At 34.6% G+C, this 19,056-nt stretch overlaps 2 protein-coding genes and 1 long non-coding RNA gene across 6 annotated transcripts in view; 1 reads left to right on the top strand and 2 right to left on the bottom strand.

The window, feature by feature from the left end:
* The window catches only part of LOC108359570 (uncharacterized), a 10,581-nt gene extending 4,557 nt beyond the window's left edge, over positions 1-6,024 (bottom strand). The window contains exons 1-2 of the long non-coding RNA XR_001846947.1: positions 5,733-6,024; positions 3,177-3,185 (exon numbers count right to left, since the gene is read on the bottom strand). This is a non-coding gene — a long non-coding RNA (uncharacterized LOC108359570). The remainder of the gene's footprint in view (positions 1-3,176; positions 3,186-5,732) is intronic.
* On the bottom strand, positions 989-2,863 carry Ipp (inositol polyphosphate 1-phosphatase). 2 transcript variants are annotated; one of them, XM_017611481.1, is made up of 5 exons: positions 2,297-2,863; positions 2,098-2,230; positions 1,889-2,020; positions 1,442-1,821; positions 1,186-1,346 (listed from the first exon to the last, which is right to left on the bottom strand). In XM_017611481.1, exons 1-5 carry the CDS (start codon positions 2,501-2,503, stop codon positions 1,278-1,280), a joined length of 921 nt encoding a protein of 306 aa, XP_017466970.1. In that variant the 5' UTR covers positions 2,504-2,863; the 3' UTR covers positions 1,186-1,277. The 2 variants fall into 2 exon arrangements, with proteins under 2 accessions (XP_017466969.1, XP_017466970.1); XM_017611480.1 differs by having other exon boundaries at positions 989-1,821.
* The window catches only part of LOC108359565 (UNC93-like protein MFSD11), a 28,110-nt gene continuing 12,806 nt past the window's right edge, over positions 3,753-19,056 (top strand). Inside the window, exons 1-2 of one of the 3 annotated variants that reach the window (XM_017611478.1) lie at positions 3,753-4,119; positions 4,457-4,974. In XM_017611478.1, the coding sequence (XP_017466967.1) occupies positions 4,888-4,974 (87 nt within the window). In that variant the 5' untranslated portion in view covers positions 3,753-4,119; positions 4,457-4,887. Of the gene's footprint in view, positions 4,401-4,456; positions 4,975-19,056 lie in introns of all 3 variants that reach the window. The other 2 variants (XM_017611477.1, XM_017611476.1) reach the window with 2 other exon arrangements.

Here is a 19,056-nt window from a genome sequence, read left to right as displayed (position 1 = left end):
GTATCGGTCATGTTCTATAGTAAAGAGTGTAGAAGTTTATTTAATTGTATAATGGACGTAACAAAACAATAAATAGAGTAAAATATTTTAACAATATTTAAATTGGGCTATTGTGGGCAAAGTGGTCAATTGCTAAAAATATTGATATTCGAGTACTTTTCTAAGATCAGTTAAAAGTGGATGAATCGTGGTTCCACGTTGGAAGATACAAATACTTTCAATTGCCTGTTATGAATTTAATATTTGCTGAGTATATGCCACCCATGCTCTTTGAAATATTTCTGAACTTAAAGTGTGGCATGTATGCACTAAAAGTGGTCAGGGTAGTATATTTACTGTTCAAAAACTCTTGAACATCAGCCATAATAGATACATGCATATTTCATTAAAAAGTTGATTAAATAAACATACTGAACTATGTATGTTATAGTCTAACAGCTTACAAAAAATAAACACAAGCAAGCTCGATAACAACCACCTCACATTAAGCAGCTAAAATTGATGTTTAAGATTGCACTTATTACTTAAATCGTAATGTTTAACATAACCTCCATATACGACGCCACAGAGTACGTTCCCACGACAGTCGGGTCTACGTAACCGGAACGACCCAGATTTATATCTGGCCAAGGACTGTCACTCCAGCAACACTCCCCAAAAAGTCTTTGGGGAGTTTGTATGCTGTTACAACAACAACAACAACAAGCCACAGAGTACATAGGTTGCAAGAATGATAGAATACAAGATTGCGCCGATCAGAGAGGATTTTTGAGAATAACTTTTGTGTGACGTCACACTGGTGCAATTGCGAGAGAGAAATGCCAAAACGTGAGCAAGAATGGAAGAAGAAGAAAAAATGTTGCAAGGAAAACGTAAACAAGTTGCACCAGTGTGACGTCATGCAAATAACGATTCTGTCAAATTCGTTAAGAGAGGAATAGCGGTCCGAGATCGGCGCAACCTTTGTATTCTCTCAATCGTGCATAGGTTGTATGTACTAGAAAATTTTAAAACTAATTACAAAATAATCTTACCGAAATGCATTTATATTGGAGTACAAGGCGAAAGTGAATTAAAACATACGTTTTGATAACGTATTTGAGAATTTTAGCTTGTCCTTACCTCCTTCAAAATCTTGTTAACCTCATACATATATGTATGTATGTATTTAATATATTTTAAACTCTTCCCCTTATTCCTTAAATTTTGCTAACAATTCGTCGATTAAGCTAACATCACGCACCGCAATCAAACCATCTTTATTGCATTTAAGGTTTTCAATTTCCTCGCCCTCGTCCAGATAGCTTAATGCTATTGGTTTGCATTCGTTGATGCTTCCGCCATAACTAAAAATATCACCGCCTAAAGATCGCAATATAGCTTGTGGTGCGCAAGTGTCCCATTTGAATGTGGAACCCTTACTCAGCAAATACAAATCTACTTCCCAGGTGATCACTTTTACTGCTTTATGACCAGCGCCAGCGGCAAATGCGAACTCATAGCCTAAATCCATGATGCGTTGAAGAATATCACCATTCTCAGAGCTGGAGAATATGCCTAACCGATTGTCACGTGTTGGTCGCTCAAATTGACAATTGTTCGCATGCAATTCCGGTAAACAAATACCCCAAAATACTAGCGAACGATATACATTTTCGTCTAATTTATTATGGAAGGGCTGCGATACAACTCCTATAACAGGCTCACCAGTCGTGCGATCGTACACGCCAACCAGCACGGTTACACAGTCTAAGCCGGTTGAAGTTATACCTGGAAAGTCTGTGAAAATGGTATCCCCAGAAATATACTCAGCAGTGCCATCTGGTGATAAAGAAGAGTGTTGCCTGGTTAGGCCAGAAAGTTATAACCAAAAATCTCATATACTTGCCAATTGGATCTATCCAAATACCCAAATTGCTATAATCTAGGTCTGCTGGCAGTGCTGGTATTTCGCCAAGAACCTCTTCTTCGTATGCAACATCGCGATGTACTTCACTAGCAAGTATTTCCGCTGCTTCAGCTGCAACGTAAAAAACTTACATTAATATATACATATGTACATACGAAAGACAAATGTGAAAAAATGCAAATACTTACCATTTAGTATCGCTGTCAGACACTGCGCTGTTTCCTCTACCGTTTCGCCCACTACAATAGTCACTGACTCTCCCTCTACATTGGTGAAGTTTGGCGACTCTTCACCTTTAATGGCCTCCCGCATGGCAGGAAACTAGGGTAGAAACAGGGGAAGGATATATTAAATATCTTTATTAATACACCATTACCTGTTACTTACCAACTCACAAATATCGTGTTTGATAGTTTCTTGAATTAGCACATCAGCGAGGGTTTTAAAATCGTGTTCAAAGCGGGCATTCGCATCCGGTCCAGTTTTTTCCTGCACCAACAACTTAAGCAGAGCTTCATTGGAACGGCAGACACGCGCAATATTGGCTGCCTTCTCAGCTGCGTTGATGAGTTGCTGTAGAAGATGTGGCTCCATTTTTTTGTCAATTTTATTCCGGAAACGGCAGTGGTTATGTGTATGAAAATCTGAAGTAATGCTTGGCTTAATTCAATTAGCGGGTATACAATTCGTTCGAACGAGTGGCCTTGACGAATCACTTTTTATTATTGTGTGGATTTTGTATGCGGTTTTTTTATATGTATATGTCCTCTTCACTGGTTTCGTTTTTGTTTATAAAAATATTAGCACCGAATTGTATAAATTTGTATATGCGGCACAGTGTTTCCTTTAAAGTAGCCCTGATTTGTACAACCTTTTACATTCGTAGAAAACTATAGTCCGTTTTTAGGCGACCACAAAAGTGTTGGACAATGATCGGAAGTTAAAGTTAATTAACATTGAATCTAAAGATTTATAAACATCAATTTCATGTTTGGTTTTCAAATATCATATAACTTTAATCTAGCATCACATAATGTATGTAACATTTTGTAATTAATTAATTTTTTTTAAGAATATTTGATCTTACACAACACTGAATTTGATCCAAGTCAAGATGCCAGATGTAAAATTTATAAAGATTTTATATTGCGGTTAGGCATGATAGCAGCTGGCAATAAGACTTGCGTGATATTCCCAAAGAAGGTAAATCCATAGACCTTACCTTCTTTGATTTCACCTCAATAATTGAAAAGTTGCCGTATTGAACTTTTGTAAACTGTACATAAGTCTAAATGGATTAACTTTTAGTGTCTTGACATAAATCGATTGTAATACTGTAATTATTGGAGAACGTAAACCCGCTGATATGTAGATCCGTGTGAGAATATCTAAGTTACGGACTACAACTCCAGAAAAATTCTGGATTGCTGAGTTTACATTTACATCGCCCTCTGATAATGAGCAAAATGCACTACACAGTACCAAAGAACGTAAATGTACATTTACACCGCGATGCGCAGACCATGTCATTTCGCCGTTTATGTCTGCACAGACCGTCTGTGTAACATCCAAAAATTTTGATTTTGGTCGCCGATGTATTTGCCCTACAAGAAATCTTACTGGCAAATGACCGGTCACCTTACAGTCAGTGCTGATGCAATAATGCTGCAATTTCCTCATCAGACATTCGGGGGTAAGCTGACTCGAGTTTACGTACCAGCGGCTTTACGTTACCCACTAGTTTCAGCATTAGTCTATAAGCCTTCTCTAAAGCGTAGTCTGGTAACCTCAATTTAGGAAGTGTTCGGAAACATTTTCTTCTCACCTTTGATTGCTTTCTATTTACTTTTCGATGTGTATTTTGAAATAAGATTTGTCGGTATTTTTGTTTTTATACAATCCTCCAAAACCATACCATGGGGCTGATGATTTGCGGCCCCCATCAGACAAGGCAACTTTTAACCACCAAAACACAAAGTTACAGCGCACAATCGCCTCTTATCGCTCTTCTTCGTACAAGCCTTTGTGGAAATGTGTGCGTAGACGCTCTCGTGGCAGTCTCTGCGTTTGGAGCAGCTTCATATCAGAATTGGAGCTTCTGATTCCAGTTCTCATTTTGCTTTCGCCTACTGACAACGTCGCTTAAAACGTAACTACTGCGTCGTTCTTTGTCAGCGTCGGTTCAGTTAATTTTGTGTATATTACTGCTGGTAAACGCCTGTTCGCCAACTTCATAAGCACTGGGATTTATTTTAATATCGGGCGCTATGTAATCTGTGTTTCTATTTTAATATTGCTTTAATACCTTATACATATATTCCCACAATTCTAATACATTATTTTCGCACAAATAATGTGTTTTAACATCTATAAGTGATAAATGAAAGAAAGTAAATTGCCTCCATCAAAGATTGGCATGAGCTAATACCCGCTGAGCAGTTACCGCCCACTCGCCGATCACTTGCAATTGTACACCCACGTTGTTAAAGTCGTATTTTATGGTGTGACTTTAAAAGAGACTATACAATTTCTACTTGCTTCGTTTAGGAGGTTTAATCAGCTAAGCATTACAAACTCATAAACACTGACGCCATAGCTTGATATTTCGAATACACTATAGTCTGCCCGTATTAAACACACATATGCATTCAATTTATACTAAAATATCGGTTGTAAGCATTTTGCCTTAACATTGAAACGGAATTGTGTTTTGTGGGCGAACGAGGACATCATTTGCGGAAGTGGAGGTAGTTTCTACTGGGCGTACGGTTTTGTGTGCCTCTAGATATACCAGGTTTTTGTTCGCACGCACGAATTGTAACCGACCCACCACCATAACCACCCAAAAACTACTAAATAAAATAAATATAAAAGTGATTTAACGACGTAACTTTCGCTGAAGCTAACGTCCTGCACAATAATTTTGCATTTAAATTAAGTTTTTAATACAACCACAAGCACAACACACCATCTGAAACATGGATTTAAAGTTCGTCAATGTCATAATATTGGGCTTCGGCTTTATGTTCGTATTCACGGCCTTCCAAACTATGGGTAACATTGAGGTAAGAATGTGTTGTAGTTGCTTTAACTAACTTTTTCATATGGACATACATACATATGGATTATATCCTTGACTTTAATTGCGCGCATCCTTGACATACAGTGAGGACGTTAAATTTGTTGTCTGTCGCTGTACCTACATAACATATGCTTACAAATATTGTTGCCTTAATAAAGAAATGCCTTAGGTAAAATTTTTGGTTTCTTTACTGAATAATTGAAAACAACTTAACACAAATTTCAGTCCCCTTGTTTTTTATAAAAAGCTGCAACTCTAATTTGATGCTGTAGAAATTCTTTATAAGTTATATAGCTATATAAGTTTTTGATGCGACTTTGAACAAAGCTGGAGTTTGAAATATATATTAGTAATAAGTTATATAAGTTAAGCTTGTATACATATGTACCTATGTACTATGTATCGTTCGCTAAGTGGAAGATCGCCCAATCTCAGCAAATAGTTGAAGAACGCCCAATTTAAGAATGTGTTGAACAATGCAATATTTTAGAAATTGGTGAAAAAACTTCCTCTTCGAATACGACTGAATGTATGTAATTAAAATTGTTAAATGTATTGCAGAAAAATGCTAATAACATTTTAATTATTAATACTATTTTATAGGACATATTCTAAGAAAACTGATAACTGCCAGCACTGCATCCGTATTTCATTTTTCTTGCTCTCCACCACTCTTAACTATGCAAGTACATGGATAAATACGCAGGTCCTGTAAATATACATTCTTATGTACATGCAAACATATCGTCGGTGATACTGCAAAACGGTCTATGTCAATTGGTACCCTTGACACTTATATGGTCTCTTACTTACACCGGAATGCATTTGCAAATCGTTACAGCCCAATAAGCGAATGACATAACTGTCTACCTTTGGCTGATGAAGAGGAACGATTGCCAGAAGCGATCAGATACAGATAACAGACCGATTAAGCACCAGAAGTAAGTACCATAGACAGTGGCGGATCCAACCGGGGGATATTGGGGGTTAAACTACGTGTCAGTCAGTGGCGGACCCACGGGGGGTGTTTTGATATGGCGAATATGTATGTATAATATGCCGTCTATGTATTAAAAACGTCCGTGGGTCCGCCCTGACTGACACGTAGTTTAACCCCCAAAACTCCCCGCTGGATCCGCCACTGACCATAGAACGTTTTGCAGTATCACCGACGGTATGTACAATGCATAGAATGTATAGTTCATTTTTTATCAATTTAATCACAGAAAACGGAGCGCCATACGTATTACCATTATGCATACTTAGTATATAAACATAGGCTCTGTTTGCAGTGCAAACTTTGCACTCGAGTGAAATGTCATAGAATTCAGCTCTGATTCATTTTATATGTACATGGAATATGTATACTGCATATTGTGTGCACATGGTAAATACATATGTTTACATATATGTACCTACATCCATACATCTGTACTAGGGCTGGGACTATCATTGTATTCGGATATCCGTTTTTGTATAGGGGCCATTCAGGTATTACGTAAGCAGAGTTTGGCTGACTTCGTAAATCATCAGCCTCTTTTATTTCTATACTTTAACTGATGAAAATAGATGCCCAATATGCGCAAGCACATTCAGATGCCGAATTTGAAATAAAGAGACATACAGATAAAATCCGGTTATCCGGTTAATATGTGTTATATTTTATAATCAAGATTCCCGGTTTATATCCGGATAGGCGGGCAAGACCGACTCTATTCGTTTCACCATGATAGGCGGGTAATATCCGCTAATTTTGCTATCAGGATACTCCATTAATATCCATCTATTTTTTTTTGCCCGTATATTCGGTTAATATCCTCGTATTCCGATATTTTAATCAGATTTTCGAATGTTCCAATATCCGGATAAAACTCCCGGCCCTTTTATGTACATTAGACCGTACCACCTTGTAAGCAAAAAAAAATATAAAAATTGGCGTAAAATCCTTGAGTATATAGGCTGCGTTTCTTTATACATTCCGGATAATCCCATTTCACAGCCGGAATAAACAGAATACGTTTGAAATATACGTTAACATATCATAAGGAACGTCCTAAAGAATAAGTAAACAAAAAAGTTTATTCCAAACGTTCAGAATGAATAAAGAAATGCAGCCATAAAGTATTGTTGCAACGAAATTTTTTGCTGTACTTAGCTCTTTCACATTCACGGTGACACAGTTGTACTGGAATAATCAAAATACTTTCTTAGCAATAATTTATTTAATTTTTGGTGAGTTATAATTTTGTGCTTACAGATCGAACTCTTAATTCCGAGGATATGACGAAAAATGAAAAAAAAACGATCCCTAAGTTCAGGCAAAATAATTTTTTTTTTCGAAATCGCCTTATAAAAATTCTTTTGGAATGAGGGGCATACCGCCAACTTTTTTTTTTTGGTACGGTCTAATGTATGTACATATCTACGTACTTACAAATTCATATAAGTCGTGTGGCTGAATGCTAGCGAAAGTTGTAGACACCCTTCTTTTATATTTGGTATAATTGAGTTTTATACCCTCTAATTTAATATTGTCCCATAAGTGAGAGTAAATAATTGTATATATGCACTTGCATATACATACGTGTATATATGCATGTGTATGTACTTATGTACAAACCTATGTGGATCCCTTATAGTTGTTTGATATGTTGTTGGAAAAACTTTGTAATATATGTATGTGTTTTAATCAATTAGATGCGATACTATCGTTGCGATACGATATCGTATTTGATGCGATAACGATGAAAAGCAAAGGCCCTCAAACAGGTGCGATGCGATACACTGCAGTGCTTCATCTTTCTTTTAGCAATCTCTATATTTCAAATACTTCGAATCGGCTAAAATGCGATAACAATTGACGAGCTGAATTATGAATTCCATTTCAGAACTCTACAATAAACAGGTTATTCATATCGTGCGATCAATTGTGCTTGCTGCAATACATTTTTTGAACGCATCGTATACCGCATCTGTTTGAGCACTCCCATATTCATCGATAGTATCGCATCTGTATGAGGCCTTCTTAAGTATAACAAGAAACCTTCCTTTTATGCTATATAAGAAATTCACAACAGCAACTGTCAACTGTGTCTCATAAGGAAGAATTTGCCTTGCAGTTTTTTATACCCCAGCGCACTTTTGTACCATTATAAATTCGTTCGTATAGCGCTTATTTGTAACAGTCCCGGCGAAAAAAAGTTATTTGAACAAACTCAACGGCATTTTAAAGAGTAAGGGCCAGTTTTTCATATTATATCGCACACTGTCTTCAAAAGAGTCACAACTCAAAATAATACGTTGTTCAGAAAATGCGAAAAACTATTTCGTAGCACATGTTAATCACAGGGGCAAGGGCGACTTTACCTTAGGTTTTTTAACAAATTATAACAATAAGTAATTTTTAAGCAAAAAACAAAACCGACTTCAATTCGGTCGGTCAAGTCGGTTAAAAATAAGCCCAAAACCGAAAAAACATAGTTTTTGTTTGAGCGATAACAAAGTAATTAATTTAAAAGTTGTTGTTTGAGAAGCAATTGAATTTTTGTAAAAACTGTTTATAAACTATTTTTAACCTACTTTGACATGGCGTATTTCCGTTACGGTTTTTTTTTGAGAGACGTAACCGAACCAACTACCCGGTTATCTTTACAATCGGACTCGACAGAATCGGTGTTTTGAATCGTCGGAACCGCTTATAATTATAAACTATTAATCTAATTAATAATTACACTAGTTAACATGAAATCCCAGATGTGGCACTTGGCAATCATTTATTATGTAAAATTTTCATCTGTATTCGAGTTTGTATCCAACGTATAAGAAACTAAAATATTTTTATTTATAGCCGAATTTTGGGTTTTTAAAGTGAAAAAAGGGCACGAAATTGATTTATCGAAAAATTTGCATAAGTAATTTAAAAAAATAAAAAAAACAAAATTTACTTTCGACATTAAAACAAGACCCTTTTTACCTAAATTGAATAATAAAATGTTTCCATACAAATTTATAATTTGCATATTATGGAAACCCAGCTTTTACTAAAATTTTCAATCGCTATATGGCAGAAATGATAACTCTTAAGAACAATTCACGATCTGCACTTTTGTTTGACCCATTTTTATCATACACCTTACAGTTGGGCTTTTAAAATGCAGAAATTTATTTATTAAATTTTTATACAGCTGTACATTCTTAACCACCTAATTGAAGGAAAATAGCTCGATAAATGCAAATGTACTCTTCATTAAACACTCGTATTTTTATCATTGCTTAATGTTGCTACAAATTAAAAACTGTTTGATTATTTCCAATCAGTTCAGAAATAGATTTCTGTTGTTAACTGTTTATATTACTGCCTGTTATTACCTCCTTATCGACTACTTTTCTTTGTTGACCTGAATAGAGAACATAAACCATGCATACATACGTATGTATGTATAGTACATACATCATAAAAAAGTTACTTTTATACAAGTTATGTATGTAAGTATGCACGTTGCATGTATGTACATTAGGGTGCATCGCTTTCCATACAAAAAAAATCGGTTTTGTTTTTGCATCAGAAATATAAAATTTATTATATTTTAAGATGTCCGCCAAAAGCTTACTGAAACGGATTAACGTTAGCTGGACCTATTGTGAAAATAATTAAAAAAAATGTAGTTTTTTATAAATAAAATTAGTTTTTCAAAATAGTTTTTTCTAAAAATCCACCACAGATAGAAGAGTTCAAGCTTAAAGAATCTGTATAAAAAGTATTACAAGTTTTTTCAACGGAACCACTAATGATAGCTGCAAATATTTTCAAATCGGTTTACCTCACGTACATAAATCTGTAATTTTTCTAAAATATTTTAGCAACAGTCTTAAAATATAATAAATTTTATAACTCCGGTGGAAAAACTGGAACTTTTTGGTGTGGCACCCTAATGTACGTACATACATACATTATCGATTGAAGTTCAGAGAGAGTTTCAAATAATTTTAAACATTCTTTGAAAACATCTCAGTCACGAAAGCTTACCGTAAGAAATATTCCAACAACGAACCATATATGTATGTATTAACAAAGGTGATCCATTTCAACGATTTAATTTAGCGTTATTCCATATGAAATCGATTTTGTTGTAACTTTGAGGAACCCTTCTTTAGCGTTGCAAAGAGCAGAATTTACACAAAATAAAATTTTCATAAAAGCTCGTTTCCGCCTGTAAAATGTTTCCTTATTATGATGGCTTATGATTCGGCATTTTGAAGGGACTCTAGGAGCTTATGTTACTCAGGAGTAAAGTATGCGTATCATAGACACGAAACACAGCTACGAGTCGACCCGACCAGCTTACTCCTTATAAAAAAAAAGAACTTTGATTGAAGTTGCGAAATTTTTAAAAATCGCATTATTCAGGTTACGCTAGATATAAACATGAAACTTACAGAATCTGTAGTTCATTCCTTTAACTTCAAGTAGCTCGTTTTGTTATTTGCATGCTTAGTGTGTAGCCAAAATTTACCTAATTTTATTATCTTACAAATTTTCGAAAATTCTCATGACCACGGCGTTCGATACATCAGCCTTATGTAGAATTTTCCGCTAAAACCAAATATGACGGTTCCACATTGTGAAAATGCAATGGGCTTCGAGATACTTTAAAATTTTACTCGTTTTGTTATTTTGATGTAAAGTGCATTCAATTTTAGTATAATAAAGTGCAAATTTCAAGTCGCTAAAAATTACCATTGATTTTTAGAATTTTTTTGCGGAGGGTGTTGCGCATTTTCTTCCATATAATAGCCAGTTTTATTCATTTATAATTTCTAACTATACTTATTTTATAGAGTTACATGCTATAATGCTGGGTAATGACCTCCTTACAACACCCGCGTTAAAGCATGACCATGGGAGTAGAAGTTCACAGGTTGAAATGAATGAATGAATGAAATTGTCGAAAACTAGGGAAAAATCTTGTCCCGGCGGAATATTTCAAATTTAGTGCAAAATACGGGAGTCCCGGCAAATACGGGACATTTGGCAACGCTAATAGAGACACAGATACTCACCCTAGGAATTATTTCGGGATTTTAGAGATTTTTATAGTAATGGATAATTTTTTTATCGATATTTTATAGATTTACTTATCGACATTTTTATCGATTAAGTTATCGATATTTTTGTCGATTTTGTTATCGATATTTTAATCGATTTTGCTACCGATTTTTTATAGCTTTTGTTATCGATATTTTTATCGATTTTGTTTTCGTTATTTTTTATCGAATGTATTATCGATCTTGTTATCGATTTTTTATGGAATTCGCTTTCGATATTTTTTATCGAATTTGTTTACGATTTTGTTATCGATATCACATCACATCACATAACATCTTATCAGGTCATCGCACCTCACATCATCTAGGTGAATATGTAGATGAAGAAAAGGATATACATATGAGAATTGAAGTCGCTTTTGTTTTTTGCTTAAAAAGAATCCAGTTATAGAAGTATAAAGAATCTGCGATTTTCCCATTATAAGAAAAACGACGAGAGATTTAATGGATCATTTGTTATTAATGTCACATCAGGAATTATCATCACTTAGGTCTACATTTGTGAATTTGAAGAAATTGAGGTAGATATACATACATTTTAAAAGACAAAATTAAAAATTACATTTGAAATAAGTTATCTTATTTATTGAGGAAATTTAGAAAAAGATTTATTTATGATCGTTTTTAAAGATCTATAAATTTTTTTCAATAAATAGTTTAACTTTATAAGTTATTAATAGTTTTTAGTACATTTTGAGAAAAAGAATATATAGGACGTAGTCATGTCCTTGCACCGATATTGCCAAAGCTTAAAATTTTTCTTAATTTACATATTCTGAAGCAGCACACCAAATTTCATTTTTCTGCGATAACTCCCCTAATTCTGCCTTTTAAAATCAGCAAACACGTCCACCTATACTGACCTCTTCCATGAATCGTCCTTTTACGGAACTTTTCTTCCATATATATTCACAAATATTCGACTAAGCTCACTATAAACTTGGAATCATCTCACGGAATCAGTAGATGCCGAAAATATTAATTTTCCAGCAGTTGGTCATACACGAAATATTGATTCATCTTCAAAAATTGAAGAAGGTACTTCTTGTACTTGAAGGTGTATTTCTTCGTCACCTCCAGTCAGTGTATTTATGTGCTGTAGTAACTACTAATTGCGTATACCTTTCCAATTGCCGATTGCTAGTAATTCCGACAAGTCTCTTTTGTAATTTTTTATCAAATTTTCTGCATTCCAAGCGGGGCGTGTACTTGTTTGTGATCGCGGTTTCTTTGTGCAACCATCAGTGAGTGGATATTGAAATGAATGGTAGGCAGCAACTCGCTCGATTATTCAACAAAATTAACCAACAAGAAAATAAAGTGCTTTGTACGAAACTTTTCCAAGTCCATACTTGCATACATATTCATATGGGATCCGTGGCAATAATTAGCGTACAAAATAACCTTCAGGCTTAAAACATGTATAGATACTCTCATTTACATTTATCCACACACATACATACATATGTGTGTATGTGCGTAGATATTGGTCTACTATGTAGAAGTGGTTATTAATTCAGATATTAAATTACATTCTTTAATCGCATGAATATATTGCACTTTGCACTTAAGAGCAGAGGAATTTTCCGTTATTAATATGCATATTTTCCTTTAGCAACGAGAGCTCTGACCGCTTAACGAGCTTTTTGTGGCAATAGAAACATCTCGCCATGCAGACTGCAACATTCTGAATGTACATATCTATTTGTCTATTAGGGTGGTCGTTAGTTTATATCATCGCATATAGTTAGTTCGATTGATTGCCAATATATTACTGAATATTTCTTTATGCAAGCCGGCGGTGATAGAAGTGAGTAGCCTGCGTACCGGAATGACTCGTGGGGGTTTCATCCGACCCCATCTAACCCTGTTTAGTTTCATGAAATATTTTAATCGTTGTTTGTCTCTGGGGCAACACCTTGTAGCAGGGTTGCTCCGCATTCTTCTGCTCTGGGCAGGCATTAGGCCACACCCCCGACCGGTAATCTAAATCTGCTGCGTATGCCAGAGAAGATCCCACCCGAGCTCCACTTCGGCTAGGTGCAATTCCTGCAACGAATGGAGTCAACTAAAAATCTGCTCAGGTCTTAGGTCTCACGAGGAGTGGATCACTGCCCCCACGACTACCCACGGCAACCGACTCCGATAACACTCCTCTTCTTGTCGCGAAGGCATTAGAGGCCCTGCTACTTCCGTATTTCAAGGACAATCTGTAACCAGCGATGCATCAGCATGGCTTCCACAAAACTTTATAAAATGGAACATTTAAATCAAATTTTGCTATAATGAAATTCAGTTTCGATATTTTTCGTGAATTGCTTTGTTGAATTTTTTGAGATTTTGATTCGGTACCTCAAATTTAGTACCTCCTTTATCATTTAGAAATCTTAGTTCTTAAAATACCAGAGAGTTCTGCAGTTGCTAGCTCTTTTCTGGTTTTATTCAAATTGATTGGGAAAATATTCTTTTCATATTTGCAGTGGCGACTGGAATGCAAAAGAACGCTGAAACCATTTGTTTCAAATGAGTAGACGCTGCTCCTTCATCGTCCGCTTTACCTTAAAAATTGACTTAAAAGAAACCGAAAGAGAAATTTTAATTCATTCGTTCAAACCGGGAATTTCAAAAAAAAAATATTGTAATTTGTACTACGCTATTATTTGAATAATTGTAAGCGAGGCGGGTGTATGCATGTAACTATATACATATGTATCTAGCCTAGCAAAATATGAAAATAATTTTACATAGGTCGAACAAACAAAATATCCACCCCTAAATAAATGTTTTGAAATTCCATCAGTCCGTTCTTAGACATTTTAACTTGTTCATTCTAGCAGTCAAAGCATTACCAATCAACGCTCCAAAGTTTTTACGAGCATCAGTGGAATTTTAACCAGAATTTTTTATTGTCGGCCATAATGTGTGTATGATTTAAACTATGTACTATAAGTTCATCATGAAATTCCTTCTTGCCCCGTAAAAGAATGTTATTGGCTTTGTTATTTCTTTCATTTTCTTCTGTGATACTTTTTTTTTTTTTCAATTTCAAGTTCCTACCATATATATATGTATGTAGAAGTAAAGAAGAAAAAAGCAATTCCAGCAAAGGGATCGCTAACACTGGTCTACAAATTTCAACTTTTTTTCTGCGAATAAGACGGGACCTGGTGTTTCTGAACGGATTTTTCGTGCTGAACACGAATCCGGGGTCAAAAATGTCCCATCACGTCACGTTTTCGAGAAAAAAGGGGTTGAAACCCCTAAAAACAGCGTTTTTGGCCATTTTCGAAAAATTATAGAGCTGAACCCTGACGTGGTACAAATTTTGCATATATCAGAAATTAAAGGCTAAACCGTGCCCTTTCGAATGAGCCCTATGCCGAATTGATCGCGTGCACCCTTAAAGCAGGGGGTGTATTTGTGTTTAGGGGTGCAGGAAAAATTGATCACAGAAAGAATTTAATCTTAAACGATCATAGAAAATTAATAATGCCAAGGTTTTAACTATATTAAAAGTCGCTGATTACGAATCTGCAGTTAGATTTTAAAAATTTAAGATGACGGGTCGAATATGGTGGATATAAAAAATAAACTGAAATTCGCTAAATAAAAATTTTTAAGTCCGCCATATTGGATCCGCCATTTTGAATTTTTAAAATCTAACTTCAGATTCGTAATCAGCGACTCTTAATGTAGTTAAGACCTTAGCATCATTCATTTTATATGGTCGTTTAAGATGAAATTCTTTCTGCGATCAATTTTCCCTGGACTCCTAGACACAAATACACCCCCTGATCTAAGGGTGCATGCGATTAATTCGGCATAGGGCTCATTCGAAAGGGCACGATTTAGCCTTTAATTTCTGACATATACAAAGTTTGTAGCACGTCAGGGTTCAGCTCTACAATTTTTCGAAAATGTCCAAAAACGCTGTTTTTAGGGGTTTCAACCCCTTTTTTCTCGAAAACGTGACGTGATGGGAAGTTTTGGACCCCAGATTCGTGTTCAGCACGAAAAATCCGTTCGGAAACACCAGGTCCCGTCTTATTCGCAAAACCCTTGTAGACCAGTGTAATTTGTCGCCTACTAGGTATTTTGGCGTAAAAGGTGAGCGCATAAGTATGCACGAGTATGTATAAATATTTAAATTATGCAAAGTTTCAAGGTCACTCCAAAAGAGAAAGCAATAACACATTTCATAAAGACATTTGTAGGTATGTATGTATATGTATATACCGAGCCCTAACCGCCAAAATAACGTAAGCGACATTTTTTTCAAAATTTTCTTTTTGATGCAGAAATGCATCTAGATGCTCTAGGAATATTTCTGCATCAAAAAGAAAATTTTGAAAAAAATGTCGCTTACGTTATTTTGGCGGTTAGGGCTCGATACTATGTTTTTAAGTATAAACTAACAAAATAAAATCAAGCCAACAATATGCCTTTCACTGTATACTTCAACATGGACTTTTTATGCATGTACATACATGCCCGGTAGGATTTCGATCTACACTGCGGGTACACACTAAACTAGACCTAAACTAGAAGTAACTAGTTACGCTCGTAAAGGCCCATTTACATTTGCTTATCATTGAAACCATTATTATAAGTACTTTTTAGCAAAAACCAAATCCGACTTCAATTCTCATATAAAAAAAAGTATATACATATATGTATACATATGTATATTTCATGATTCAATGATCGGATCTAAACCAGATTAGTATGGGACCACCTCTGAGACACTACCTTTCCGTTGCAAAAAGAATTATCGAATCGGTTGACGTGGTCCAAAGTCCTAATTGGTATCATCTTTCCTGTAGAATATATATGTAAATGTACACATGTATGTATGTACAATACATATTTAAAACTGGTTTTCGCCTAAACAAAGTGGGTGTGTAGTTTTGTTTGCATGTAGCCATTCACATTTACATATACATATGTACGTATTAGGGTGGGTCGATCTTTTATTATCAAGTGGAATGGCTGAAAAATGTTTTAAAAAATCTAAAATTCAGAACCAATGCTCACATGAAATTGGTAACGGGCTTACATCCATATGTAAGTTGCTAAGAGTTTGCGGATTTTCGCGTAGTGGTCTTTGGAAAAAAAGGGTGAGTACCAGGCACTCATGAATTTTGATACGTAAACATCTATCTCTCGAACTAAACCCGAAATGGTCCCGAAAAAGGCCCTAACTAGTTCCGAACTAGTATCGAAATGAAATCAGAAACTATGACCAAACTGGTTGCGAAATAAGTCCCGAAATTATCCCGAAAAAAGTCCCGAACTAGAACAGTTGATTCGATTTGTTTTCATTTGCCCATATCGAGAGCAAGGATGTTTACATATCAATAAGAATAAAAATGATTTTTAAGAAATTCTGGGAGTGCGATGGATCCTGGGTACTACTGATTTGTAGTACACAGTTCTGACCACTCGGTTCCCGTGAATGTCAAACTCGTTTGCTTTGTTTGCTTACTTGTTTGGCTCCGAGAGCGTAGAATACAGAATGGTACCTCCTCGGCGGTTGTGCATTCACTATACTAATTCAAATAAGTTCTTATTCAATTTCAATTGCACTCGTATCTGAATTACTAGCTTGGCGACTGCATTACCGATGCTCAAATTCGAATAATCGTTTATTTTCGACAAACCGCTCACCATCTAGTAGTCTGAAAATCTACTAACCGAAATTATTCGATTTCAAGTGAAAACGAATTTTTTTAATCGAATTTAATATAGAAATTCAAAAAATTATTTTTCACTCAAATTGCTCCATATTCGTGAAATCGGCACTAAGTAAAGTCGACCATTTTTTGAAGTAACCTTTGCTAATTGATTAACCGATTAGTCGACTAGTCGATTAACAAGAGCTCTAATCCATTTGTGTTTTTTTTTCATTTATGGGTCGTTTTACAATATTTTTCAAGCTAAATTTTTTTTATATTTTTTATAAAAATATGGTTCATGCTTTAGCAAAAACCATATAAATCACACTTTCAAACTTTATAAAGAATTTTTAAAAATTCTACAAATTTGTATCTAAAGTTCTAGCTTTTTAACCATAATTTTTTTTAATTCTGTGGGTATTCAGTTAACAGGTTATAAAATTTTGTAAAACTAGTCTAGTGCAAGTTTTGAGCGGCTAAAAAATCGCATTGATTTTTAAAATTTTTTTTTGTTTGCTGACGGCTTTTTCATTTTTTTTTTATATAAAAAGAGAAATTTAGGAAAACTGGCGTTGCCTTTTTTATTTTTTTTTCTTCCACGAAAAATTCATGTTTATATGGAAAAAAGTTCAAAACGCCTTCAACAAAAAAAAAACTATTAAAAATCAGTGCGATTTTTTAGTCGCTCAAAACTTGCACTAATTTTACTAAAATTTTGTAATCCTTTTTATCTGCATACCCAAAAAATTTAAAAATTTTAAAGAGTTCTGGTGAAAAAGCTCGAAATTTCATTAAAATTTTGTGGATTCTCTAAATCCTTTATAAAGTTTGAAAGTGCGATTTATATGGTTTTTGTTAAAGCATGAACCATATTCTCATGTCCCATACAATTACTAAATATTTATTGCTATTTAAATAAGATGGAATATAAGGCCTTCCCTCACAGTTCAGCCTACCATAATGTACATACATCTGTATGTAGGTATATATGTATGCACATATTTCACCATTAAAATGCATGGCAGTTGCCACATTTAAAGCAGAGACGAGCCCACCAAAACATACTCGTAAGTGCATTTCCAAATATGTAGATATGTATGTATGTATGTTTGCATATAATATATACTTATGTACATAGCCAAGCTGCATGCGGGCATTCAGCCATAACACCACCATTCACTTTGAGCTTTACAGTGTATTAATTTGCGTTTGATAATACCTAAAATTAGTATTTAAGAAGAGAAACGATTTATCTTTTGAATTGTTTGGTTTCCATTACTCATTAGGCATCAAGTTTTTTTGCTTGTAGCTCTCCTTATGGTTTTCCAACATGAACAAAAGTCTGAAATGGCTAAATATGTATTTCTGCTCCTTGATTGTTATAAAATTTTACAGTTTTTTCAAGAAAGTCTCAGGATGTCGCTTTAATCGCGCCACCTAAGAGTAAATTGTCTTCAATTAATTTAATGTATACTCAACGAAAACTGTAAATACACTTTTGAATTTTCACAAATATTGACTCCATTTGCGAATTACAATTTTGAACTTAAAACCAAATGTCTTCAGTAGCTTTTGAAATCAGATCCAGAAAGGAACCTCAATTTTATTTATCAAATATCAAATTTTTAAAAAAATTTCATACGTATTTTTATGTATAGATGAGATGACACACAGGTGATTTCTTGTGGTACAAATACACACCCGGAAAAAAATATAACGTCAATTAAAAAAAAACTCTGATTTCTTTTGTTTTATTTAATTTAGTAAAAATCAATAAAAAATATTATTTATGATTAAAAAAATAAAAATCTGATAATAATAATTAAATGTTGATTAATATTTTTATACCCGAGCGCACTTGTGCACAAGGGTATTATAATTTTGTTCACATAACGGTTGTTTGTAACAGGCAAAACGAATCGAGATAGATATAGACAAATGTATACATAAATGATCAGAATGAAAAGAGAAATCGATTAAGCGGTGACTGTCTGTCCNAATCGGACAATAACCACGCCTACCTCCCATATAACGGTAATTTTCAGAAATACGAAAAGTGCGATATTTTAGTAACTATTGAAGATAATTCACTCAAAATTGATATTTACAATGAGTTTTAGACGAAAAATAAGAATATTAAAAAATTTTGGCAAATGGGCGTAGCCACGCCTACTTATGGTTACATGTGTATATCTTGTAACCGCTGCACCAATTTCTTCCAAACTTGGCACAGTGTTTGGTCCTGCTACAACATACCAAATGGCCGAAAATTTTTAAAATCGGAC

Source organism: Rhagoletis zephyria, unplaced genomic scaffold (genome assembly GCF_001687245.7).
Source record: "Rhagoletis zephyria isolate East Lansing unplaced genomic scaffold, Rhagoletis_zephyria_1.1 Rzeph_scaffold_00411, whole genome shotgun sequence".
NCBI lineage: Eukaryota > Metazoa > Arthropoda > Insecta > Diptera > Tephritidae > Rhagoletis > Rhagoletis zephyria.
Note: the sequence above shows the minus strand (reverse complement) of the source record. Positions and strands in the feature narration are given on the sequence as shown.